Here is a 24606-nt window from a genome sequence, read left to right on the forward strand (position 1 = left end):
GACTTGTATGATCAAATAAATGTCTTCAAGTTAACATTACAAATACATTTTAATTTGTTTCTATAGTCACTCATGAATTTTGATAAAAAAAGTAAATTAAATAATTGATGGATGATATTATGTGGTTTCACTTGTACAACGTGTATATCCAACTCTTGAGGAGATTATGAAGAGGCTAGAACCAAACAGCGATCTTAGGCCCGGCGCCCACATCGGCGCGGCATGACAAGAGATCCCTTGGCATACCCACGCTTAGACGCACACTGACCGCAACTATTGCCGAGGAGTTTTCGAGCATGCCGAAGTCTGCTTAGGATTACCGATGAATTCTCAGGGATGCCGAGGAACTCTGTCTCAAATCAAACAAACGCAAACGGCGGCGAGCGTGTCGCGAATTTCCCGCTTCGAAGCTCGCGAAGGTAGCCGAGGGTTACATCTGGCATTTTAGGTATACCTTCCGCTACCGAAGACTTCCGGGTTATGCCGAGGCGATCTTAGGTATGTCTTACGATGCCGAAGAATTCTCAGGAATTCCGAGGTGTTGTTAAGGTGTGCCTTACACTAACAAAGCCGAGGCGTCCTTAAATATGCCTTACGATTCCGAGGCATGCCGAGGTGTTACAAGGTATGCTTTACGCTACCGAGGAGTACCTTGGCATTCGTGCCATGCGATGCCGTGCCGATAATGGGCGCCGGACCTAACCCTCCACCTGACAGTCTGCAAGAATAACTTCACCATTTGATTATTTTTCAGTAAAGAGTGGCCTTAGTCTTTAGAGGTATATTGCAAACAAAAACATTATACAAAACTGTTTATTGGAAAAAAAAGGTCAAAAAGTAAAAGAACAGATTCGGTTTGTACTATAAAGTAAGGCGCTTACAACTATCTTATTTTAAAATACAACCTTAACATCTAAACATACTGAGGTGGGTTGTTCTACTAATTATGTCCTGCATAAGTGAACATATAACATGAAAATTACTTGTACTTAATTACATTGATCATTTATAAGAATAACTTTTATTACACGGGAATAATATGTGATGAATAGAGAACATGTTCAAAAGTTTTAAAACAATAATTACGATCCATAATACACATTATCGACTAACAAACAGATTTTTAATGTGATGTAATAATATTGTAGCATCAAGAAAGCAAACTTTAGTTAATTTCCCTTTTTGGTTCGATTTTTTACTAAATAACGTAAGAAAACTTGTGTAAACAACTTAGCACGTTTTGTTGATGAATTCTCAAAAAACTTCATAAAATGCTTTCCGATTTTACCATACAAAGTTAACCGTCCTCTTCTGATCGCAGCTGAAACTGTTCATCTTGAAGATACGGCTGTCGTAGAACGGCTTTAGATCCGTGATATTGATCCGTCTCGCTCTCTCAATGAGGTCCCGCTCTGATATCTCAATAGTGGACCGAGAATGGTTGAGACCACGCAAGTAAACCCTGACCAGAAATATATGACTGTCAAGAGGGCGCTGTTATTCTAATGTATGCGTTGACAGTTCAATTCCGTAACATGGCGCGTAATTTCTGTTCATGCTATAGGACAGCACGGTAAATTATTGACTAAACTTTCTTGTGTGTTGTTAGAGTTTTAAAGAATTTAAAGCCATCCAAACAGTGGAAAACTAAGCTTCAGCAGGCGCTTCAGGCAGCGTATGTATAATCACCTTCCTTTTCTGATCGTAGCTGAAACTGTTCATCTTGAAGATACGGCTATCATAGAACGGCTTCAGGTCTGTGATATTGATCTGTCTCGCTCTCTCAATGAGGTCTCGCTCTGATATCTCGATGGTGGACTGAGAGTGATTGTGGAGACCACGCATATAAGCCAGTTGGTCCATTGTGAGTTGTCGGAGGATGTAGTAGAGGAGCTCGCTGTGGTCCTTCTTGTAGGAGAGGTATTTTTGGAATGTCTGGAACAAGGGAAAATGTTTAGTAGGATTTATCAGCAATTCCCGATAAGTTTGTACATTTGGATCATGTCTCCGATTTGGATAAAAATTGGTAGGCTGATAGAGTCCGTGATGCTGAGCAAGATCCACTAGGTTTCCCAAAATGTCCTGGGTTGATTGTATGAAACTTTCGGGTTAAAGAATCATTTATTTCTCAAAAAGAAATTTACATTTCACTTATATGAGAAACATTTTGCTATTAATACAATTTGATGAATAAATTCACATCGTAGATAAGTTTTTAAATTTTACAGATGTTTGCTTCTACAAACTATGCATTATTATAATTATTAGAATAGAAGACATTAGAGTACTAAGTTGAGAGGTTTATACTTAAATACTAGCATGCACTAAAATTACATGTTTTGTAATTGAAGGATGTTTCATAAAATTTTATAAGTTTCAAATATTATTAAAAACATTCATAACATTAATTATATTTTTTTTAAATGAGGTAGACATTCAATCGCAACGGGAGCGTTACACAAACAAGATGTACATAGTGAAACAATTTTCCTTTTTTGTTACCGAAAATGTATAGAAATCTAGTAACAAAAAAGGAAGGTTTCATACAAACTACATAGGACATTTTGGGAAACCTAGTGGATCTTGCTCAGCATCACGGACTCTATCAGCCTATCAATTTTTATCAAGACAAGAAACTTTTCGGGAATTGCACTTATAAAGCATGAATTGTTTATAACTGTAACCTAAACTAACAGAGATTTGCGGTGTACTATCTCAGTTGGGCTGCTCCAGGTTCGAGAGACCATTTACCTATGCAATAAAGCAAGAAATGTCTCAGATCACATGTAAAAGGCTAGTTTCTTTTCGGGAATTGCACTTATAAAGCATGAATTGTTTAAATAAGTTAACGAAAAACTTAGACATAGACATTTTTAACAGTAATATCCAATCTGTGCGGCGTAATCTAGTAAACAATAGCTTTGAGTGAGCTTGCCCTACCCGATGACTGTAGTTTTTTAAAGCAAGTGTGTCATTTAAGCATGATATTTTTTGTTTTGTTTAAAATCTAGTTAGATTAAGTAGGTTGCTTAGTATTGCAATGTGATAGTGTAAACCACCTAATAACTCCCAGTATGTTACTATTGGTGGGAACCTGTAATTGGCTTTTTGTAACCTAATTAAGTTAACCTTTCTGTATTGATAGCTGTTGGTTCTCCGAAGAATAATAAATAAATAAATAAATAACTGTAACCTAAACTAACAGAGATTTGTGGTGTACTATCTCAGTTGGGTTGCTCCAGATTCGAGAGACCATTTACCTATGCAATAAAGCAAGAAATGTCTCAGATCACATGTAAAAGGCTAGTTTCTTTTCGGGAATTGCACTTATAAAGCATGAATTGTTTATAACTGTAACCTAAACTAACAGAGATTTGTGGTGTACTATCTCAGTTGGGCTGCTCCAGATTCGAGAGACCATTTACCTATGCAATAAAGCAAGAAATGTCTCAGATCACATGTAAAAGGCTAGTTTCTTTTCGGGAATTGCACTTATAAAGCATGAATTGTTTATAACTGTAACCTAAACTAACAGAGATTTGTGGTGTACTATCTCAGTTGGGTTGCTCCAGATTCGAGAGACCATTTACCTATGCAATAAAGCAAGAAATGTCTCAGATCACATGTAAAAGGCTAGTTTCTTAGCCTCGTAGCGCCCACCATACAAAATTTTTGATAGTGGATTTTGATTCTTATTGTACTTGAGATTGAATTCAATTTCATTTGTTCGAAAAAATTTAGAAACAAGAAATTATATTTTATTTGTTTACATGAAAGTTAAAATTCCATTGAAACCATTATGTACTTTAGAAAGTATATTGGGCGCCACGAGGTTATAGTTACAATAAAATATTTTATGCAGTACACGAAATAAAGCACCACATAATTAGAAGAAAAATATGGTCAGTAGTTATGTATAAACATAATTTCAAACATAAAGTAAATGAATTGACCGTGACGTCACTCCTCAGTATTTCATAGTTGTTCATACATACATACATACATACATACAATCACGCCTGTATCCCATAAAGGGGTAGGCAGAACACATGAAACTACTAAAGCTTCAGTGCCACTCTTGGCAAATAAGGGGTTGAAAGAAAACGAAACTGTGACATTGCAGTGACAGGTTGCCAACCACTCGCCTACGCCACAATTTAACCCATATCCCACAGTCGCCTTCTACGACACCCACGAGTACGAGTTGTTCATAGTAATTCCATATTAGCAAATCGTTTAGACAGTTCTAAAAAAAGCTGATTTGACTAGTTGGAAACTAGCCTATTGTAAGTAGAGGTGGAGCTGAGGTCTTCTTATTTACTAGCCAAGGCGTGTCTATTTTTTTTCGAGGGAGTCGGGAAACTGTAACGTCGTTTAGCGAAGCGACCTGAAATTTGACGTTTTCCGGTTGAATGTAGTCCTTTTTACCTGTCGCATGGCGCGCATGACGCTGTATTTCTGCGTGTCGACGAAGCTCTCTAGCATGGTGCGCATGGCCACTCTTCCTCTGATCCACTGTAAGCCAACGAGCCACTGTGTACACACATACCTGTCGCATGGCGCGCATGACGCTGTACTTCTGCGTGCCGAAGAGGCTCTCTAGCATGGTGCTGGCTACTGTTCCTCTGATCCACTATGTACCACTCGAGCCACTGTGTACACACATACCTGTCGCATGGCGCGCATGACGCTGTATTTCTGCGTGTCGACGAAGCTCTCCAGCATGGTGCGGATGGCCATGTTGACGTCCTCCTCGTTGACTTGCGCGCGCAGGTGCATGCGAGCGTGCGCTTCGCTCATGCGGATCACTGGGGAATAAACATTGTGATAAGTACGACAGTTATATGATTAAATTAAAGGAAGAGTATAACCAACAACACCTCCGGCAGGACTCGAACCCGAGCCCTCAAACGCATGAGAGGAGACCTGTGCTCAGCATTGGGACGTGTCCTTTTTTCCTCCCGCAAAAAATGTACAATAAGAATGTCTTCTTATGTCTTCATCCTCATCCTTGCGTTATCCCGGCATTTGCCACGGCTCAGCCTGGGGTCCGCTTTGACAACTAATCCCAAGATTAGGCGCAGGCACTAATTTTACGAAAGCGACTGCTATCTGACCTCCCAACCCGAAGGGTAACTAGGCCTTATTGGAATTAGTCCGGTTTCCTCACGATGTTTTCCTTCACCGAAAAGCGACTGGCAAATATCAAATGACATTTCGCACTTAAGTTCCGAAAAACTCATTGGTACGAGCCGGGGTTCGAACCCGCGACCTCCAGATCGAAAGTCGCACGCTCTTACCGCCAGGCCACCAGCGCTTTTTCTTAATGAAATGTCTTCTAATTACAGTAATTCATTAAAGTAACACAGAGAAATTTGCATTGTGAATTTAACAAGTTCGACTTGTTGCGGTTTATCCGTTTGAATCAGCCAAACGTATGTTTAAAACAATATGTGTCAGGTTGTTTTTATAAAATCGACTTGTTGATTCAAATATATTGCCGATTCAAATGACAAGTAGCTTGTTGTTTGAACCAAAGAGCACGTAGGCGCTATTTTAACCAAAAAACTTGTTGAACGAACATGAAAACTGGTTGTATTTTCTCTCAGTGAAGTCAAAGCACGCAAAGAACTCCGCGTTGGAATCAGCCTACGACTTTGTGCCGGTGGCGATTGAGACGGCGGGGCCTTGGGGCTCAGAGGCTAGCTCCTTTTTCAAAGAGTTAGGGCGTCGTTTGCGGGAGAGGGGCTGCGATCCTCGTTCTGGGTCGTATCTGGTCTAACAGTGGCCCGTTTCTCGAAAGGTACACGCCTTGTATTACGAGTGTGTTTCCATGACAACCCATACGATTTGACAGTTCGCGCACTTGTAATACAAGGTTTGTACCTTTCGAGAAACGGGCCCCAGGTCTCCATTGAGGTCCAGCGGGAATAATGGGGACTTTTGAGCCAGGTACAATCCAGGGAGGAATATTTTAGTTTTAGTAACGTTTATGACCTACCTGATTTGTATTCATTGAATGATTTGATATAAAAACTCACCAGATTCAATATGTCTGACGGTGATGGGTAAGCTGCCGGTGGCGAGGGATTCCTGACGCAGTTGACTGTACATCTTTGCCACTTTGTCTTGATCCATGTTCTGGAAACATTTTATAATTTAAGATATTTGCTGTAAACAAGCAATCAAAGTAGATACTTGCAGGATCATGAAAAGTTAATGTGCCAGTAACTCCAGGGGGTATCATTATAACTGTGACCCTAGTGATGACTTCCACATTGCCACAGTATAATAAAGAGTACTATCGTGTGACATTACACTTCTTAGTGTGATCATAGAGAAGAGAAAACTTACATCCTTTTATAACTGCGTTGTCCAAGACTTGTCTGTACATTTTCAGCAAACCGCATAAATTGGGCGTTTGCAATTTTATTTGGCATCTGAATCCAAGTTGGCACTAGGAAATTACACTATCCTTTTTGACGCTAGCGACAGATATAAATAATAAGGCTGGTTTAAGTGTCACGCGGACCGACCGCGCAGAACGAGAACCAGCTTAAAGTTCAAATTTTGTTTTGCTACTTCGGGGACGTGGAATCTTAAGCCCCATTTACATTATGCAACTTTCTTGTACAAGAACCGAAAATTGCTGGCAGCGTTTGTGTTTCACAAGGGGGAGAAAAATTCAAGAATATAGATAGATCAATTTTTAACCCGCGACGCAAAAACAACGGAGTGTTATAAGTTTGACGTGCCTGTCTGTTTATGTGTGTGTCTCCCGAATGGATGAAAGATATAGATTTTTTTGTTTGAAAGTTGAATTAGTCGGGAGTGTTCTTAGCCATGATTCATGAAAATCGGTCCACACTATGTCGCGGCCGGGGATTTTTCAAAATTTTAATTTTGTGGTGTGTGTGATGGCCCCGGCAAGGCCAAAGGTCGCAGGTTCGAGTTCTGCCGGAGGTGTGAATTTTTCCATTTTTCCTTTAATTTAAAAATATGTAATATCGCTCGCAGCCGTTTCTGCATGATAAAAAAACAAATTTTGTGGTCAGGTTATCGGTATTTCCTCACCTGTAGTTTAGGGCGCACGTTCTCCCTAGCATAGACGATGTATTTCTTGAGCAAGTCTTGCGGCAGCGCGAACTCCGGGTCGGCGACCTCAGTCTCTTCGATTGCCTGGCCGCGCTGCGTTGGGTGGTGGCGAATGTGGGACGATACTACGAATCTGAGAGAAATGTTCACGAGTTATGCGCGGTTTAGGAATAATGTGAAAAAAGAATAGCATTGAGGAAGATGTATGTATTTATCTATTTATAAGTAAAATTGTATGAAGTGTAAAGAGCGCAAAGATGTTGTAAAATATTCCATAGAAAGAACTATAGAAATTTCATGTGTTGAATTAGACAGATATATTATTGTATGTGTTTATAGACCACCATCAGCTGACTTCAGCATATTTGAATCTACAATGGAAAATGTTCTGAAGTTAGTGTGCAAGGGCCAAAAACATGTTATTGTATGTGGAGATTTTAATGTTAACTTGCTCGAGTCATCTAGTAATACTGTTAAAATGCTCTGTTTGTTTAAATCATTTAATTTATTTAATTTATTTCTTGAACCTACCCGGGTAGGTGTGACTAGTGCAACATGCCTAGATAATATTTTTTGTAACTGTGAATGTATAGATAAGAAATTATTTAACTGTTTTCATTCCGATCACAGCGGCCAAAGGGCAGCTTTCTTAAACGTTATTCATGATACTCCACAAACAATAACATATAGACCCATTACTGGATCTCGCTTGGAATCATTCAAAAATGAAATTCAACATAGTTTGTCTATAATACCATTTTCGCATTATGACTGTAATCATTTGTATCAAGAAGTTTTCAATGTAATTCTGAATCAATTTAATAACAATTTCAAAGTGAAATCTATTAGTGGGTCAAAAGTTAAAACAAAGTTTAGTGAATGGGCTACTGTAGGTATTCACAAAAGTAGAAAAAGACTTTATGAACTTTATGGTGAGAGAGAGCTGAACAAGAATTCAGAATTCCTGGACTATGTAAGAAACTACTCAAGAATCTTCAAGAAAGTGTGTTTAACTGCCAAGAAAAACTTTATTAGTTCTAAATTGAAAGTGTCGGACAACAAAGTGAAAACAACTTGGAGTATTATAAATAAAGAAGCTGGTAAATGTAAATCACGCGATTGTCAAGTCAACATTGTATCAGATAATCAACAAATAGTGTCGAACAGCGATGTTGCCTCGGCATTCGAAGATTATTTCTCAAACATAGCCGTTAACACCACAAAATGTTTACATTCTTCTGCGGCTCAAGCCCATTCATTACTTTGTGCTAATGTTAAGAAATGTAATAATTCATTTGAATTTAGTCAAGTAGACTCTGTAAATATTGTTAAAACATTCAAGTCACTCAATTTAAAGAAAACGGAAGACTTATGGGGAACATCAGTTAAAGTAATTAGTCATGTCATAGATATAATAGCACCTTACTTGGCCGTAATATATAATATTTCAATTTCACAAGGCACCTTTCCAGATCTTATGAAATGTAGCAAAGTCATACCGCTATTTAAATCGGGTGATTCGAGTGATATAACCAATTTCCGTCCCATATCAATACTTCCTGTTCTAAGTAAAGTCTTTGAGAAGCTAATGTTAAATGATCTACTGGGACACTTCAACAGACATAGATTACTTACAAGCAAACAGTTCGGTTTCACAAGGGGCCGTTCCACGACCGATGCTGCTTCGGTACTCATTAAACATATATATAATATTTGGGAAAATTCTTGTGATGCAATTGGCATATTTTGTGATCTTTCAAAAGCCTTTGATTGTGTGGATCATGGAACGCTCATTTTGAAATTAGAACACTATGGTTTGTCTATAAATGCCCTAAACTTTATGTCTTCTTACCTTATCAATAGAACACAAACAGTAGTTGTTAACAAAACTCGCTCTAGCGGGACTGTTGTCCAATTAGGAGTGCCACAAGGCTCAATTTTAGGTCCATTCCTGTTTTTGGTTTATATAAATGATTTGCCATGTATAGTAAAAAACTTTTGTGAAATAGTACTTTTTGCTGATGATACATCACTGCTTTTTAATGTTGACCGAAAATCTACGGATTGCAATGTAATTAATAGCACGTTAGCTGATGTACTGCAGTGGTTTACTGTCAACAATTTACTTCTTAATTCTAAGAAAACCAAATGTATTCGATTCTCTCTGCCGAATGTTAAACCAATCGATACAAAAATACTTTTGAATGATGAATGCTTAGAGATGGTAGATACAACACTGTTCCTTGGCTTAACATTGGACAAAAATCTACAATGGAGTCCTCATATAAGGAAACTAGCAAGCAAATTAAGTTCAGCCGCATACGCCGTTAGGAGAATCAGGCAACTGACTAATGTTGAGACAGCTCGCCTAGTGTATCATAGTTATTTTCACAGTGTAATGTCATACGGTATTCTGGTTTGGGGCAAAGCAGCTGACATACAGACTATCTTTGTATTACAAAAGAGAGCCATTCGTTCTATTTACAACTTAGGAACACGTGAATCAGTAAGAGAACTCTTCAAAGAAATTAATATCTTAACTGTAGCTTCCCAATACATTTATGATAGTATAATTTATGTTGTTAAGAATTTAGACTGTTTCACTAAGAATTCTGATATCCATAATTATAACACTAGAAACAAAAATAAGCTTGCCATAAAGAAGTTTCGTGTCCGTAAAGTACAGAAGTCATTTGTTGGGCAATGCATTCATTTTTATAATAAGTTACCTGACACTGCTTTGAGATTACCCCTCCCAGCTCTTAAGAACTACTTAAAAAAGTCATTGATGTTAAAGGCTTATTACAGAGTCGAGGATTATTTGACAGACAAACATGCATGGCCCGAACCAGAAACTACAAAAAACGAATAGCAATTAAAATAATTGTATTATGTATAGAGGACACAGTTCAGATAAGAAAGCACATCAAATATTTTATATTTTATGTTGTGTAGGTAAATTACATATTTAATGATATTGAGATTCATATTATCTTTTTCTTCTGTGACAATTTGATATGTTTTCTCTGAAGAAGAACGACGTATTATTAAGCAATAATATAATTTATTGAAATTAATTTCCATAGAGTACCTAGTCTGTTCATATTCTTTGATGAATACTTTTGCATGTTAAATTGTATCTTGTTATTTAATGCATGTTAGTTATAAGATGTAATGTTTTGAAAAGAAGTTGCCCGCCGAGTTTCTTGCCGGTCCCATAGTGGATACCCCCCTCCCAACTGAGGGGGGACTGAAATCTTCTCGAGGCTGAGGCGTAGGGTTAGAGCCGGCGTAGCTTTATTTGACGTTCATATGCGCATTGTAATATGCCTACTTGAAAAATAAATATTTCATTTTCATTTTCATATGTATATCGTCGCTTAGCACCCATAGTACAAGCTTTGCTTAGTTTGGGGCTAAGTTGATCTGTGCAAGGTGTCCCCAATATAAATTTATACACAGAGGAAGATACGGAGCAGGTCAAAACCCACAAAAGGTTGTAGCGCCAGAAGTAATTATTGGAGGCTACTTGAATTAATCAAGGCAAATTATGCTAAAGCTATTTGACTGGTTCACGAATGACACCTAACACAAAATAAACAAATATTTTTTTCCATCAACAAACGATGTTACCTGGCTCACTGTCCACAACAGACATTTGTTCGATAGAAGTATCTCGCCAGAAATCTTTTGTGCCGAACTGCAGTCAGTTTCGTTTAAACTAGTGTTTACACCAATGGGATTAAAATACTTAAAAGATACGAGTCTAGTTTTGATTTTGGTATAATAAAACCAAATGACTCAATAATTGAGTTGCAGGCGTCCATTAGTTACGGTGACCGCTTTCCACCAGGCGGACCATATACCTGTTTGCCACCGACGTGTTATATAAAAAAAAATACTTTACAAGGCTTCCAGAAAAACTGATACTAAGTATGAACCAAAGACATATACACGGTGTTTCCGGTATCACTCAAAACCTCAGACACCCCAACTGATTTTTATTTTTTTAAACTCATCTAGAGTATTCATCTTTTAATCTGATCGTTACTTTTTTTTAAATTGAATTTTTAATTTTCTGTACAGCTCTACTTGACTTTTAGCTCTACACTCAATGAAATAATTGCTAACTACCATCATAAACCATAAGACTATTTATTTGTGTACGTTACTGCAACGACATAAGGTTTACCAATAGACAGCTAAGATGTCACTGTAAAACACTTTAAAGCTTTGTCACAGTAAACTTCAAATTGGACAGGTAATCGCAGTAAGCAAATAAACTCAATATTCAAAATGACAAGGTTGTAATTAGGTACGAGTTCAATTTGTTATGACTTATGATAAACATTAAGATTAAACTGACAAACAACGTCAAACTAGTAGCGGAAAAAATAATCGTCCAAGTAACCGGCCAGTATTAATATACTGAAAAAAGGTAAACAACCTCTAGCAATGCGATATACACATTGTTGTATTACGAGTACAATAGAATTGGCACGTAAAAAATAACTAATAATATTAATTTAAATAAAAATATTACCCCCATCAAGATATAGCTCAATCGATTCTACTCTCGATTCTGAACAAACTGTTTTCAGGTTTTTAGTGTTAAGTGAAACACGGTGTATAACTCCGTATAGACAGATAAAGTCTAAGAAAAAAACGTACCTAAGTATCATACAGAAAAAGTACGGTGGCCTAGATGGCATTACACCTTTGGGGTACGCTCAGCTAGATGGCGCTACTATTAATATTTGACATTTTAACACATATCAAGCTAAGAATATGGGCCAAATTGTAATAACTAAGGTTTAGAAGTTTTAAGCCTGTGTCAAGAGATGGCAGTCTATGCACTGTGATTACACATTACTTACTTGGCAAGGTGCGCGTCACGCATAGGCTCGGGTTCGTCCCGTACTACGCACAGCACGTCGAAACGCGACAGGATGGGTTCAGACAGGTTCACGTTTTCGGAGAACGTTAGGGACGCGTCGTAACGCCCGCCGATCGGATTGGCTGCTGCTATTACTGAGCACCTGCGAAAATAATCAATGCAAAATGAATTAACATTGAAAACCAGGTGTCGCCTTTTGTTCACGCCAGTAGAGTCTGTTTGGAGAGTGAAGAGTCGTGGAAAGTGTTGGAAAGTTATACATTTCACGAAAGTCGTGGAAAGTTATACATTTCACGACTCTTCACTTTCCAAACAGACTATAATAGCGTGAACTCCTTTTCTGGTCTTGAGAGGAAATTCAATGTAAATCGTAGAATAAACATAACCTGACCTGAAGGCGCCTGGGGTCTTCAATAAAAAAAAAAGATAGCGCGATTTAGAACTTTAGTATCCCTAGACAGCGACATCTAGCATGAAATATAGCAACTAACAAACTACAAATCTGAACGGGTCTGGGGACTGCTGGGGGTCATAATCCCAAGAATTTTTTTTATAGCGCGAAGTTTCACGGTACAGCGACATCTAGCAATCAATTCGTGAACTAACTACGAGTATAATAGCAATGAAATTTGGAGTCATTAAATTCAAGAAAAATCTTGATAGCGTGATTCAGAATTTTTAACAAGGAGACAATGCCATCTAACGTGAAATTTAGTCGTCTGAATCAAACCTCGAATTCAAGGCCAGTGTATCTCAAGAAAAAACATAATAGCGCGATTCAGGATTTTCACTGGACGGTGCAGCGCCATCTAGCATGATATTCGTAAACTACAAAGCATATTGTTAAATGTGTATTTTAAGACGGTTGTTACCTGGCATGCAGGGAAGTGACAATGCCAGCTTTTGAGATAGAGATGGACTGCTGTTCCATAGCCTCATGGATGGAAGTTCGGTCCTGATCGTTCATCTTGTCGAACTCGTCGATGAGACACACGCCGCGGTCCGCTAGTACTAACGCTCCAGCTTCTAGTGTCCAGTCCCTGATAAAGAGGTTGACAAAATTAGAAGTTTAGAAATCCATTTTCATGACAACATTACAGTTCCTTGTACTCTACAACATGCTAATGTAATCCTCTCTTATTTGTAATCTTGCTAAATGTATGCCCATACTCGGATTTTAACCTAGGTCTAATAGCTGAGTTTAGTCGTACAAGTTATTGTTGCATGTTTTGAAACAGAAGTATATGCAAGAAAGAGATGCAGATATCTGCCACTCACTCTTACCTATTGTTGCGTCTCAAAACTTGCAGGTCTAAACTCAGCTTATGTTATGGCTGACATATTTTTAACCGACTTCAAAAAAGGAGGAGGTTCTCAATTCGACTGAATTTTTTTTTTTTTTTTTTTTTTTTTTTTGTATGTATGTTACTCGATATCTCCGAGAATCGTAGACCGATTTTCAAAATTTTTTTTTTGATCGAACGGGTATAACCCCGAGATGGTCCCATTGGCACCAAGTCGTGGTCTGATGATGGGATCTTGGAGAAATCGAGGGAACTCTTCAAATGTTATAGGCACATGTAATGTTTTTTCTGTATTTTTCAAAGGTGCACCAGTATTTACGCCTGGTGGTAATAATTTTATGTGGCTGAGCTGATGATGGAAGGTCAACTCCTCAACGGTTAGGAGTTAAAGGACAATTCTTTCACTACTGTACATATATTCGGACTGATACATATAATATCACTAGGAACCACTAAAAATCAACAAATAAATTAACTTTTTAACAAAAAATAAAACCGCCTTCAAAAAAAAAGCGTGTTACAAAACACGGAGAAACTAAAAAGCCAAAAATAATAAACCTTCGAATTCAGATTTCTTATCGGATTGCAATAATCTAAACATCCAAATTATAAACAAATCAATTATTTTTGGAGTCGGGACCAGCCTGCGTATGGTTGGGTAGGGCAAACAGGAAATAGCAAGGCGACGAACAGGTCTGGTACCGACTACAAAAATAATTGATTTGTTTATAATTTGGATGTTTAGATTATTGCAATCCGATAAGAAATCTGAATTCGAAGGTTTATTATTTTTGGCTTTTTAGTTTCTCCGTGTTTTGTAACACGCTTTTTTTTTGAAGGCGGTTTTATTTTTTGTTAAAAAGTTAATTTCATAAAGGGGTTTTAAATTATGTTTACCTTGTTGTAGGGTTTTTCCTCACATAAGCGGTCAAACCAACAGCACTGGCACCTTGGCCAGTGGTAAACACGGCTCTAGGAGCAATCTAAAACAAAAACAAACTCACTAAAACAGTGCATTCATTTCAATTTCACATGCATTTCGTGAATTTCTGATTCAGTTTTCGATATGGATAATATGATTGGATGAAGGTTACCTTTTCTGTGTACTTGAGGAACTGAGATTTAGCTGTACCAGGGTCACCGCAGATCAAAACATTGATGTCTCCTCTCACTTTGTGCTTTTCACCTGTTGAAAAAGGTTATTGGTGTATTAGAAATATCAAATACTTGTCATTTTCCAAACAAAGATTCTATATACGAGATACGAGGTCCACTGCTTTGTAATATCGTTCTCCTTATAAGAGATTCTTTTGGAAAATTTGAATGTTCTCACGCGGCAAAACGGCCATTGTAGACGGACCTCGTGGCAGGTTGCTCACCCGAGCATAACGCACGAACTGCCTCGGCCGAGGCAAGTCTACATTGCACGTTTGCCGCGCCAGGTAATTGCCTGGCGACGAACCCCGCTCTGTGTGGACTAGGCTATTTACTAATTTCCTACTAAAACATACCTAGATTCTTAGATTCGCCACCAAACAACGCAAGTGCCAGTCCCCTCTTAATGTAATCGTACCCATAGATACCCGGCGCAATGCTTTGAATAATCCGTTCGCCAATACGAGGGTCCTTGGACAACTTGACGATATTAGCGACGTCTTCGTCAGTGAGGGACTCTTAACTTCTGGTTAATACATACCTGGGTTCTTAGATTCGCCACCAAACAGCGCCAGCGCCAGTCCCCTCTTGATGTAATCGTGTCCGTAGATACTCGGCGCCATGCTCTGCACAATACGTTCGCCGATACGAGGGTCCTTGGACAACTTGACGATATTAGCGACGTCTTCGTCGGTGAGTGAATCTACGATGTGCTTGCAGTCCTTCACTACTATGTAGTTGGCGATGATTACTGTTGCGAATACTGGGAAACCCTGGGAAATGAGAAGAACAAATTAGATAATTAAAGACTTATTAAGACGGTACGCGTAACTTTTTTGCATGTTTTCAAATACATTGCATTAGTCATTGATCTCCAGACCAGGTACGTGTACGAAGTCAGTAGCCGGCTCCAGACAGAGCGAGGCACGCCGACGTGTCTCGGCCGAGGCACATCTACATTGGACGTTTGCCGCGCGAGCACACTGCCTCTGTGTGGACCGGCTCAGCATTGCTCCAAGCAATTATATAAATTCACTTGAAGTAGCTTTGTTTGCTTTACCACTATAAGATACATATTTAGAAGTAGTCTCATCTTGAGATTCACTTAAAATATTCATTTCATTCTTTTTAACCCCGACGCAAAAAAGATGGGGTGTTATAAGTTTGACGTGTCTGTCTGTCTGTTTGTGTGTATGTGAAAGAAATATTTATTTTCCAAGTAGGCATATGAACGTCAAATAAAGCCCGCTCTAACCCTACGCCTCAGCCTCGAGAAGATTTTAGTCCCCCCTCAGTTGGAGGGGGTCATCCACTATGGGACCGGCAAGAAACTCGGCGGGCCACTCCTTTATATCTGTCTGTGGCATCGTAACTTCCGAACGGATGAACCAATTCAGATTAAGTTTTGTTTTGTTTGAAAACTTTGTCGCTTTTGGGGTTTTTTTCAAAATGTTAATTTTGTGGTTATGTTATTTAATTCTGTATTTGAAATTCCTGAAAAACCGTTACCTGTTCAGTGTTGAGCGATCCATCATAGTTATTAGTATAAATGCCAGTCAGGTCCACTTCATCACCGGGCTTGCAGCGGTCGCACAGATCCGCCAGCAGCACGCAGTCCTTGGAGCGCGGGATGCGACCGGCTGGGATGCGCCCGGGAGACTCCTGGATGGTGACCTTCTGGTAGTTTCTGTATACTGTTTGCTCCATGTTCACCTGGGGAGAAGTTTGGTTTAAATTAAAAACACAAAGGAAAGGACTAAAGCCGCGTCCTCATATACCGTGGCAAACTATCGAGTATTGTATCGAGTATTCGTAAAAAATAGTTATTGTTATTATTATTTCGTTTTAGACAGGCAGCTGATGCTGGTAAGTCTAAATCATAGTTCACTTTACACGATTTCACTTCTTAGATAGTTTGTCTAGTCTATTTTTAAATTGATTAACACTGGTAGAGTTCACCACTTCAGAGGGTAATTTGTTCCAAGCTTGCACTATTCTGTTTGTAATGAAGTTTTTGCCGATATTTTTGTGCTTTGTTGTTAGTTACAAGTTTTATGTTGTGTCCTCTTGTGCGCGTGTTTGAATTTCGAGTGAACAGGTCGACTAGGTCTGAACAGTAGTATTTTTGTATGAACAAGATTTACCTACGTTATTTGTAACGCCGTGGCTTGCGTGGACGACGGTCGCGCGATGGTCGCGCGACGGCGATGCGACGCATACGAAATCAAACCTTATCGATATGGAAGTATGAGACGCGACGGCGACGGTCGCGCGACCGTCGCCCACGCAAGACACGGCGTAAGGTCTAGATTAGAATGTAAGAATGCAGTCTATAAAAAATTTGCTTCTGGTCTTTAAGATAGAAGTGACACTCTTGTAGACAGCATTCCTCCAGAAATTACATACATGACAGATCATTCCTCAGTTGAGCTGTGCGTAGGAGGAAGTACATTATGTTCGTAGGAAAAATCTTTTTTTTTTTTTTACTACGTCGGTGGCAAACAAGTATACGGCCCGCCTGATGTAAAGCGGTCACCGTAACCTATGGACGCCTGCAACTCAAACAGTGTCACATGCGCGTTGCCACCCCATTAGAAACTTGTACATTCCCTTTTGCTGTGTTAAGTACACAGCAAAAAGGAGTGTACAAGTTCTAAGGAGGGTTCGGGTTGCCGACGACTCAAAGGACAATAAACGGAACAAGTTAGTTCCGTAAGTCCTCCCGTCATCAGCACATCGCACCCCCGTTGAGCTCTGGCAGCCTTACTCACCGACAGGAACACAACACTATGAGTAGGGTCTAGTGCTATTTGGCTGTGGTCTTCTGTAAGGCGGAGGTACTACCCCAGTTGGGCTCTGCTCTAGATTCGAGCGAGACGATATCCGCTGTGCTGTGCCCTACCACACAAAGCGGAATATCATTCGCTATGCCCTACCTCCTATAAAATCTTAATAAATCTTACCATGAAAGGCCCAGCGCTCTGACACTCAGGACAAGACCCTGGCTTCACTTCCGAGTTCTGTGACTGCACGAACGGCCCCAGGATATACCCACACCGGTTACAGTCATACTTCACGACTGACAACTGTGGCAGTACTCCTGTAGTGGCTGTGATCACGCCTACGGTTCGAACTAGCTGGTTTAAGTGGAGCTTGCGGAAGGTTCGGAGTTCCTCTGTAACAAAGTATTTCGTTTTGAATTTTATCTATATTGGTACTATTTTCGATAATGGGAAACCAACAAATTGGTGGTCTTTGCTGTACCTATACTTATATCATATAACGTATATTTATTACGAAATACTGCAGGAAAATAAATACCTCTAATAGAATTGAGGATTTCTTTTTTCTGCCACTTTTATGATATGTGATATTTTTGAAAAAAAAAAAAATGCAATTTCTACTCAGAATCACTAGCTTTTCAATCTTAGTAGTTAAAAAATTTGTCCGGTTACGATTTTTTCTTATTTTGTTACCATTTTCCGTACATGTTGTGTGGGGTAACAAAAGAGGAAAGTAACAAAAATGTATGGAAATTCTGGGACACTTTTTGTCTCACAGTAAGATTGAAAGTACTCATGATTCTGAGTACAATTGACCTAAAATTCCGTAAAAAAATCAAAATAAAAAAAATGGCAAAAAAAAAAGAAATGCTCAATTAGGGTTCATTTGTGAGCAGTAAGGTTTTGCTTTAAAATGTAATTTAATCCTTTAACAGGCATCTTTATGCCTTAAGTCCTTACGTAAGCAAGCGTGCCTCGGCGGAGGCACATCTACATTAGACCATCGATTAAATAAAAGATCATACCATGCCATGCAATAAAATGCGACCACCTAAGAACGCGCATACACTACACCACACATAGATGGCGCCACAAAAAATGTCTTGTACTTAACGCCAATTTACAAATAATCGATGGCAACAAGGCATTTTTTTGTGGCGCCGTCTATGTGTGGTGTAGTGTATGCGCGTTCTTATGCGGTGTCGCATTTTAATGTATGGGATGGTATGATCTTTTTAAATATTTAATCTATGATTAGACGTTTGCCGCGTGAGCAGATTCGCTCGCGACGTACAGTCAATCAATTGGAACCCTAGGCCACTGTAAAACTATGTCATAGTGACGTTATAAATCAGATTGTAAGAAATCTCTTACTGCTTGTCATTTTGACATGGTTGTAGAGTGGCCTAGGGTTCCAATTGGTTGACTGTACTTCAGTCTGTGTGAACCCGGCTATAAATTAAAATAAAGTTTTGTATAATTAATTATATTATTATAAAATAATTGTGATCTCTTTTTATTTTGTTTCTAAATATTTTCGCCTTTTGGTACCTCTGTAAACTGCGCCGTTGAATCTGAATTACTTACAATTTCGTTTATTTATCTACGCAAAACACTTAATTGTTTCTGCTCTTTCGTATTTTTACCTGTAAGAATCTTGTTTTTTTTCCAATTATAAACTCTGTTTATGTTTTATGTCCACCACAGGACAGGCTGTGCCTAGTGTGGGGACCAGAATAATATGTAACACTTTGTTATTTTAATAAACGTTTCTTTCTTTCTTTCTTTCTATTACTATGCCATACCAATGAGCGGCAAATCGGATATCCGCACGTGGATCTCTGAAGTCACTCGCTCGTAGCTGGGGAACATTTGCAGTACTACATCTTTGGCTACTTCATCGAAGATCTGTAGCATCTGGAACGGGGCTTCAGGCAAGAAGTAAGCGAGGACCTGAAAAAAAAAAGGTGTTCATAGAATATTTGACGACCGGTTTGGCTCAGTCGGTAGTGACCCTGCTTGCTAAGCCGCGGTCCTGGGTTCGAATCCCAGTAAGGGCATTTGTGCGATGAGCACAGATATTTGTTCCTGAGTCATGGATGTTTTCTATGTATATAAGTATGTATTTATCTATTTGTATGTATATCGTCGCTTAGCACCCATAGTACAAGCTTTGCTTAGTTTGGGGCTAAGTTGATCTGTGTAAGGTAAGGTGTCCCCAATATTTATTTATTTTATTTTATAGAATAGCGCCTAGGAATGCTGAAGTAGATACTTTACATAGACTTATTGCAGGGTATCAGGGTGTACCCTGAAAGCCTGCCTGTAGGCGCAGGCCAGTTGTACTAACTAGTGTAGTTATTGAGATATAAAGTAAACTTCTATAGACTATGAATTAGTTTTATATGCATCTTCTTCTTCTTCGTCAAAACCTGAAACTGAGGGTCATGAGTCATGACCACCATAAGTCGCTGTACGTTGCAGAGCTTTCCACTCTGGCCGATTTTAGCCTTCCTAAAGGATCCCTGGAGCCCAACGCGTGTGACCTTCATGATATATGTATAAGCATACATTTATTTATTTTTTCTACTCCCGTGTTGTTATTCGTCATTTACCGTGTCGTGCATAGATTGTTAAAACCCTACATGGCAGATGCCCGCCCCCGGCCGGCGCCCCGCGCGCCCACGCATACGATATAGCTCTTACAGCATTGTTAGGTAGCCGTTAAGGGATATAGCGGGCCGCGGGGCGCCGGCCGGGGCGGGCGGCGGCGCGGGGGAGCGCGAGCGACAGGGTGAAGCAGGAACATTGCAGAGGACAAGTCAAAATACTTATAGGAAACAGTGCGAATTTCACGAAAGTTGTTCTAGAAAACTATTCAAAAGTATGTGCATGGTCGTAGAAAAAGTATTATATGCAACGGTGTTTAACTGAGTCAAAAAATACTCGTGGCGTCTTAATAACAATTTTCGGCTTCGCCTCAAATTGTTACCCACGCCACTCGTCTTTTTTGACCTCCTTTAAACGCCTGTTGCATAAAATACTATTATATGCATACATTTTTTTGGGTGCTGTCCCAAAATTTTTTAAGGAGCGCAGAAGCACAGTTTGAGAAGCCATGAAAGTAATACATATATTTGTGCCTGATGAATAGCCAGCAGGGTTAGCATATGATTAAGCCATTAGAAGACGTGTGATCTATTATTATATATATTCGCGACATAATCTCGCGGCAATCATGTGCTAACCCTCGGTCCACACAGATCGAGGCAGTGTGACCGCGCCGCTCGTGAGGCAAACGTATAATCTCGACGTTGCTCGGCAGAGCAAAACGCGCGCATAACCCCAGCCGAGGCACGTCTAAATATAACTTCGGCTGAGGAAATTGCCTCTCTGTGTGGACCAGGCTGAACTTTGCAGTAGTAAACATACCTGCTCGCGCCGAGCAAGAACATCAAACTCCACATGGAAGGAGGCCTGATTGTGCTCGCACATACGCCGTATGCGCTCCTTATACACATACTGGCCCTTGCTGTTCGTGAATGTGCGGAGGAAGTTCTTGAATCTGTAGACATTAAATAGTTTAGTTAATAGGGAAATAAAGCCCTTGTCTTTGACACAACCCGCCCGGCGGGCATTCGCAATCTTTGCTCAGATGGCGGAGAACCCGCTGGACGGTGGCGATACAAGGGGGCGGTTATAAATTACGACCGGTTTCTGACATAGTGCGCCATTTATTCTCTGGTAGTGAATGTGTTAAGATACTTATTTTGAAATCGTGTTCTAAAACATGAAATTTAACATGTTTGCTTGGACTGGGGATCCTAACGTAGACAGATCTGCGTCGATTAAGTCAGTGCGTGCTGAATGCATCAGATAAAGAAACATGGTAGGTTACTATCAAATAGCACAATCAAATGTGTCTTCAGTTTCATTATAAACAAGTCAATCAATCAATGTTTTTGTTTGCCTCAATGTTTTTCAAATCTGTAAATTATTTGTTGTAGATTTGTCTTGCTTAGTAATAAAGACCTATTTTGTGTATTTCTAGTTTATCTTTTCTGCGTGCACTTATTTGTTCATCATGTTTAATGACACAATGCAAACTACCACTGTTGGCAATACTTGGTAATAGGTAAAAATCTATTTTTAAATGGGTTCATGTTTTACCTGTTAGCAATTTCAGTCCTAGGCCCCAACATAGACACCCACTCCTTGGTGGTGTACCCCTTAGTATCTTCCAAGTTCTCGATACTCTCAATGCCCTCTTCCACTTGTTCTTCAGTGCCAGCTGCGGCCTTTTCGGCAGCCCGGCGACGCTTGGCCCTTGGGGCATCACCATCTTCTTCATCTGATTCATCTATGCATAAAAAATATCTATTAATTTAACCATAGTGTATCAGTAGGCTAGAGTCCTATACTTATATGGACTGTAGTTATTTTTAAACATTATTTCTATTTAATAAACAGTCAAAGAGAAAAATATAAAGGAAATGAGTTGATCGTGACGTCACTCCTCAGTATTTCATAGTAATTCCATATTAGCAAATCGCTTTGACAGTTCTTAAAAAGAAGCTGATTTGACTAGTAGGAAACTAGCCTATTGTATCCGGCCCGCTACCGTCCTTCAAAATAGTGTGTGATATGGCCAGTGCTATGGTAAAATACATTTTTAGTGTAAATCTGGCCCGCCCCTAAAATTCCTTCATTTGAATGAAGCCCCCCAATGAATAACTGTTCACCGCTGGTGTAGTGTGTATATGTAGAAAGAGCAGAGTCACATATTGTGTAGGGCCACATACATTTCACGATTCCTCTCTTTCAGAATAGACTATATCGTCACTCCTTTAAAAAAAACTTGTATCTTCGTCTGTCAATGAAAAGAAAATTGTAGTAAGTATGTATGGAATGCATAAAGACTGCGTTTTAACTTTGTGAAGCAGCGTCAGATATGAGATTTTTTCAAAGTAGTGACAATATGATCATTAGATAGTAAGTCAGCATTTTACAATAAATAGCTTTTCCTTTGTCTTGTCTCTAAATAAACTGTGGAAATAAACTTTGTTTTAACATGGACAGGTTTTTGTTTTTCTCCTACAATAAGGATCAATCTGGGCAACCGAGCAACTACTCCACACGAGATGGCGCGCATTTCACCACAAAAACTCAAATAGTGTATTTTCTATTCGTTTTAGCCTTGACCTGTGTCGCCATCTAGTGTTTGCAATAAATAGTACTTACATCGACCGAAAGAATTCTGTCTTAACAGTACAACTACTGCACACGAGATGGCGCGCGAAGAAAAACGCATGAAAACTCGAAAATTCGCGTTTTCCGGGACCTAAGGATAAGTTAGACCGATTTTTCACCCCCAAAAACCCCCACATAACAAATTTCTGCGAAATCGTTAGAGCGGTTTCTGAGATCGTCAGTGTAAATAAATATATATATAAATAAATAAATAAATAAATATACAAGAATTGCTCGTTTAAAAGTATAAGATTACCTTTACATTGTACCATGATCATATAATACTCCTCTTACTTGATCAAGATTGGTTAGACCTTGGGTGAAAAAATATAAGTTAAAAGTTGTATGAATTTCATAGGTATAATATAAATTTTATAACCAATTTTTTGTTTCATTTTACTCTTGGCTTAGGCAGGAATTTAAGACACACTTTGACCACAATAATGCCCATAATTACGAACAAACAAAATGATATCTCTCAATTACAAAAACAGCCATGTTGTAATCACCAGATTTCCTAACACAGAGGAAGATTTATATATATCTGAATAAAAAAAAATTTTTTGCTCCTTTTGCTCAATGCCATATATTTTTTTTCAGTACAGATGGTGTTTTTTTTTACGCACTAGTGCGAGAAGTGGTTCGTTATATGCCAGGTCAAAACTTTGGAGGGCCATCTGTACTGAAAAACGTCGTTCGATACATGTGTGAAGAGGAAATTCGTAACTCATGTCGATTTAAAACACTCCCTTCGGTCGTGTTTTAATTTATCGCCACTCGTTTCGAACTTCCTTTTTTACGCACTTGTATTGTAATGTACTATTTTATGCTAATGTAATATAAACTTCAAATCCAAACTGAAGAAATACAAAACGGCACAGGGAGTAAAAGCCATAGTTGAAAAAAAAATACAAACCAATAAGAAATTCTCACCATAAAGCAGGCCCTGGTCATCCCGCCTCCTGCCTTCCTCTCTGTCCCTGCGTCTGAGCTCTTGTTCAGCCGCCCTTCGGTCTTCAATAGACATGGGGTCATAGTTGTCATCATCCAGGTCTGCAGCATCATAGCGATCCAAGCCTGGCATGGGGCGGTAGTCTCTGGAGAATGAGATTATCATATGTCATTGTAATTTCAAAGTTGCTATGATTACCAATTTACCAAACTCATATAGTTATTTTTCTCCAGATAACTTTTTCGTTGGTTGCTAAATAAGGCAAGTGTAGTTGATATATTTAGGGCAGAATCAGGATACAAAGAGCATAGATTATAGTTCTAAACACTTTCTATGAATCAACTGTATACTACATTGATATCAGTGTTTCGTGCCTTATGCAGTTAAGTTTATTTGGGAGTATTATGTACTAATTGCGTCAATATTATCATGCAAAATCATGAGCGGAATGTTAAACCCACGCCTCCATGTTATCATTGAACAGCTCCTCTCCATCTTCCTCTTCCTCCTCCAGCGGGTTGTCTCCAAGGATGGCGCTCTCATCCTCGAACATCTCATAGTCGCGCGCCGGTGAAGTCATGCGCGATCGCGCTCCATCTCGGTCTGACGGCGTGTCTGGGGCCGGGGAACTCTGCATAGACACGTACAAGTTATTAAAACCTCATTGCGTAAAATTGTGGTTACTAGGCAACAATGTTTATATGTCAATTAGACTTCTGAAAATTTTCGATTCAATATACGTTGTACATTGCTTTTTGAGATTCTTTTCGTTAATATAGATATACATATTTAATTACTTCCATATAGTCAGTAGTCACCATTAAGCTTCCAAAAGTATTAATATATAGTGCGACTCACAACTTTAAAAGGTGATGTGCCCAGAGTAATAATGGATAATTTAATGACTACAAAATTGTTGATCGGCAACCTAGAAGGAAAAACAAATTGGTCAACGTGGAAATATAAGATATGTATCGCCTTAAGAAGCATTCCAAATGCGTTGGATGTTGTTGAAGGCAAATTAGCGAAACCCGCTCAAGTAGAGGGAGCAGAGGCAGCAGCGGCAGCAGGAGCAGGAGACCAGCTTGCTACCTACACCAAGGCTGACTGCAGTGCTCTGCTTCTCCTAACAAGCAACATGACAGATGAAACACTTCAAAAGGTCATGCG

At 39.1% G+C, this 24606-nt stretch overlaps 1 protein-coding gene across 2 annotated transcripts in view; it reads right to left on the reverse strand.

The window, feature by feature from the left end:
- The window catches only part of LOC125226160 (DNA replication licensing factor Mcm2), a 29030-nt gene continuing 4424 nt past the window's right edge, over nt 1-24606 (reverse strand). The window contains exons 2-17 of one of the 2 annotated variants that reach the window (XM_048130065.1): nt 23898-24067; nt 23418-23581; nt 21405-21594; nt 20667-20799; nt 19040-19187; nt 17415-17626; nt 15961-16164; nt 14993-15224; nt 14391-14482; nt 14194-14279; nt 12865-13032; nt 11973-12134; nt 7075-7228; nt 6042-6141; nt 4669-4808; nt 1-1935 (exon numbers count right to left, since the gene is read on the reverse strand). In XM_048130065.1, the coding sequence (XP_047986022.1) occupies nt 1648-1935; nt 4669-4808; nt 6042-6141; nt 7075-7228; nt 11973-12134; nt 12865-13032; nt 14194-14279; nt 14391-14482; nt 14993-15224; nt 15961-16164; nt 17415-17626; nt 19040-19187; nt 20667-20799; nt 21405-21594; nt 23418-23581; nt 23898-24067 (2643 nt within the window). In that variant the 3' untranslated portion in view covers nt 1-1647. The remainder of the gene's footprint in view (nt 1936-4668; nt 4809-6041; nt 6142-7074; nt 7229-11972; nt 12135-12864; nt 13033-14193; nt 14280-14390; nt 14483-14992; nt 15225-15960; nt 16165-17414; nt 17627-19039; nt 19188-20666; nt 20800-21404; nt 21595-23417; nt 23582-23897; nt 24068-24606) is intronic. The other variant, XM_048130072.1, reaches the window with a different exon arrangement.

Source organism: Leguminivora glycinivorella, chromosome 1 (genome assembly GCF_023078275.1).
Source record: "Leguminivora glycinivorella isolate SPB_JAAS2020 chromosome 1, LegGlyc_1.1, whole genome shotgun sequence".
Classification (NCBI taxonomy): Eukaryota; Metazoa; Arthropoda; class Insecta; order Lepidoptera; family Tortricidae; genus Leguminivora; species Leguminivora glycinivorella.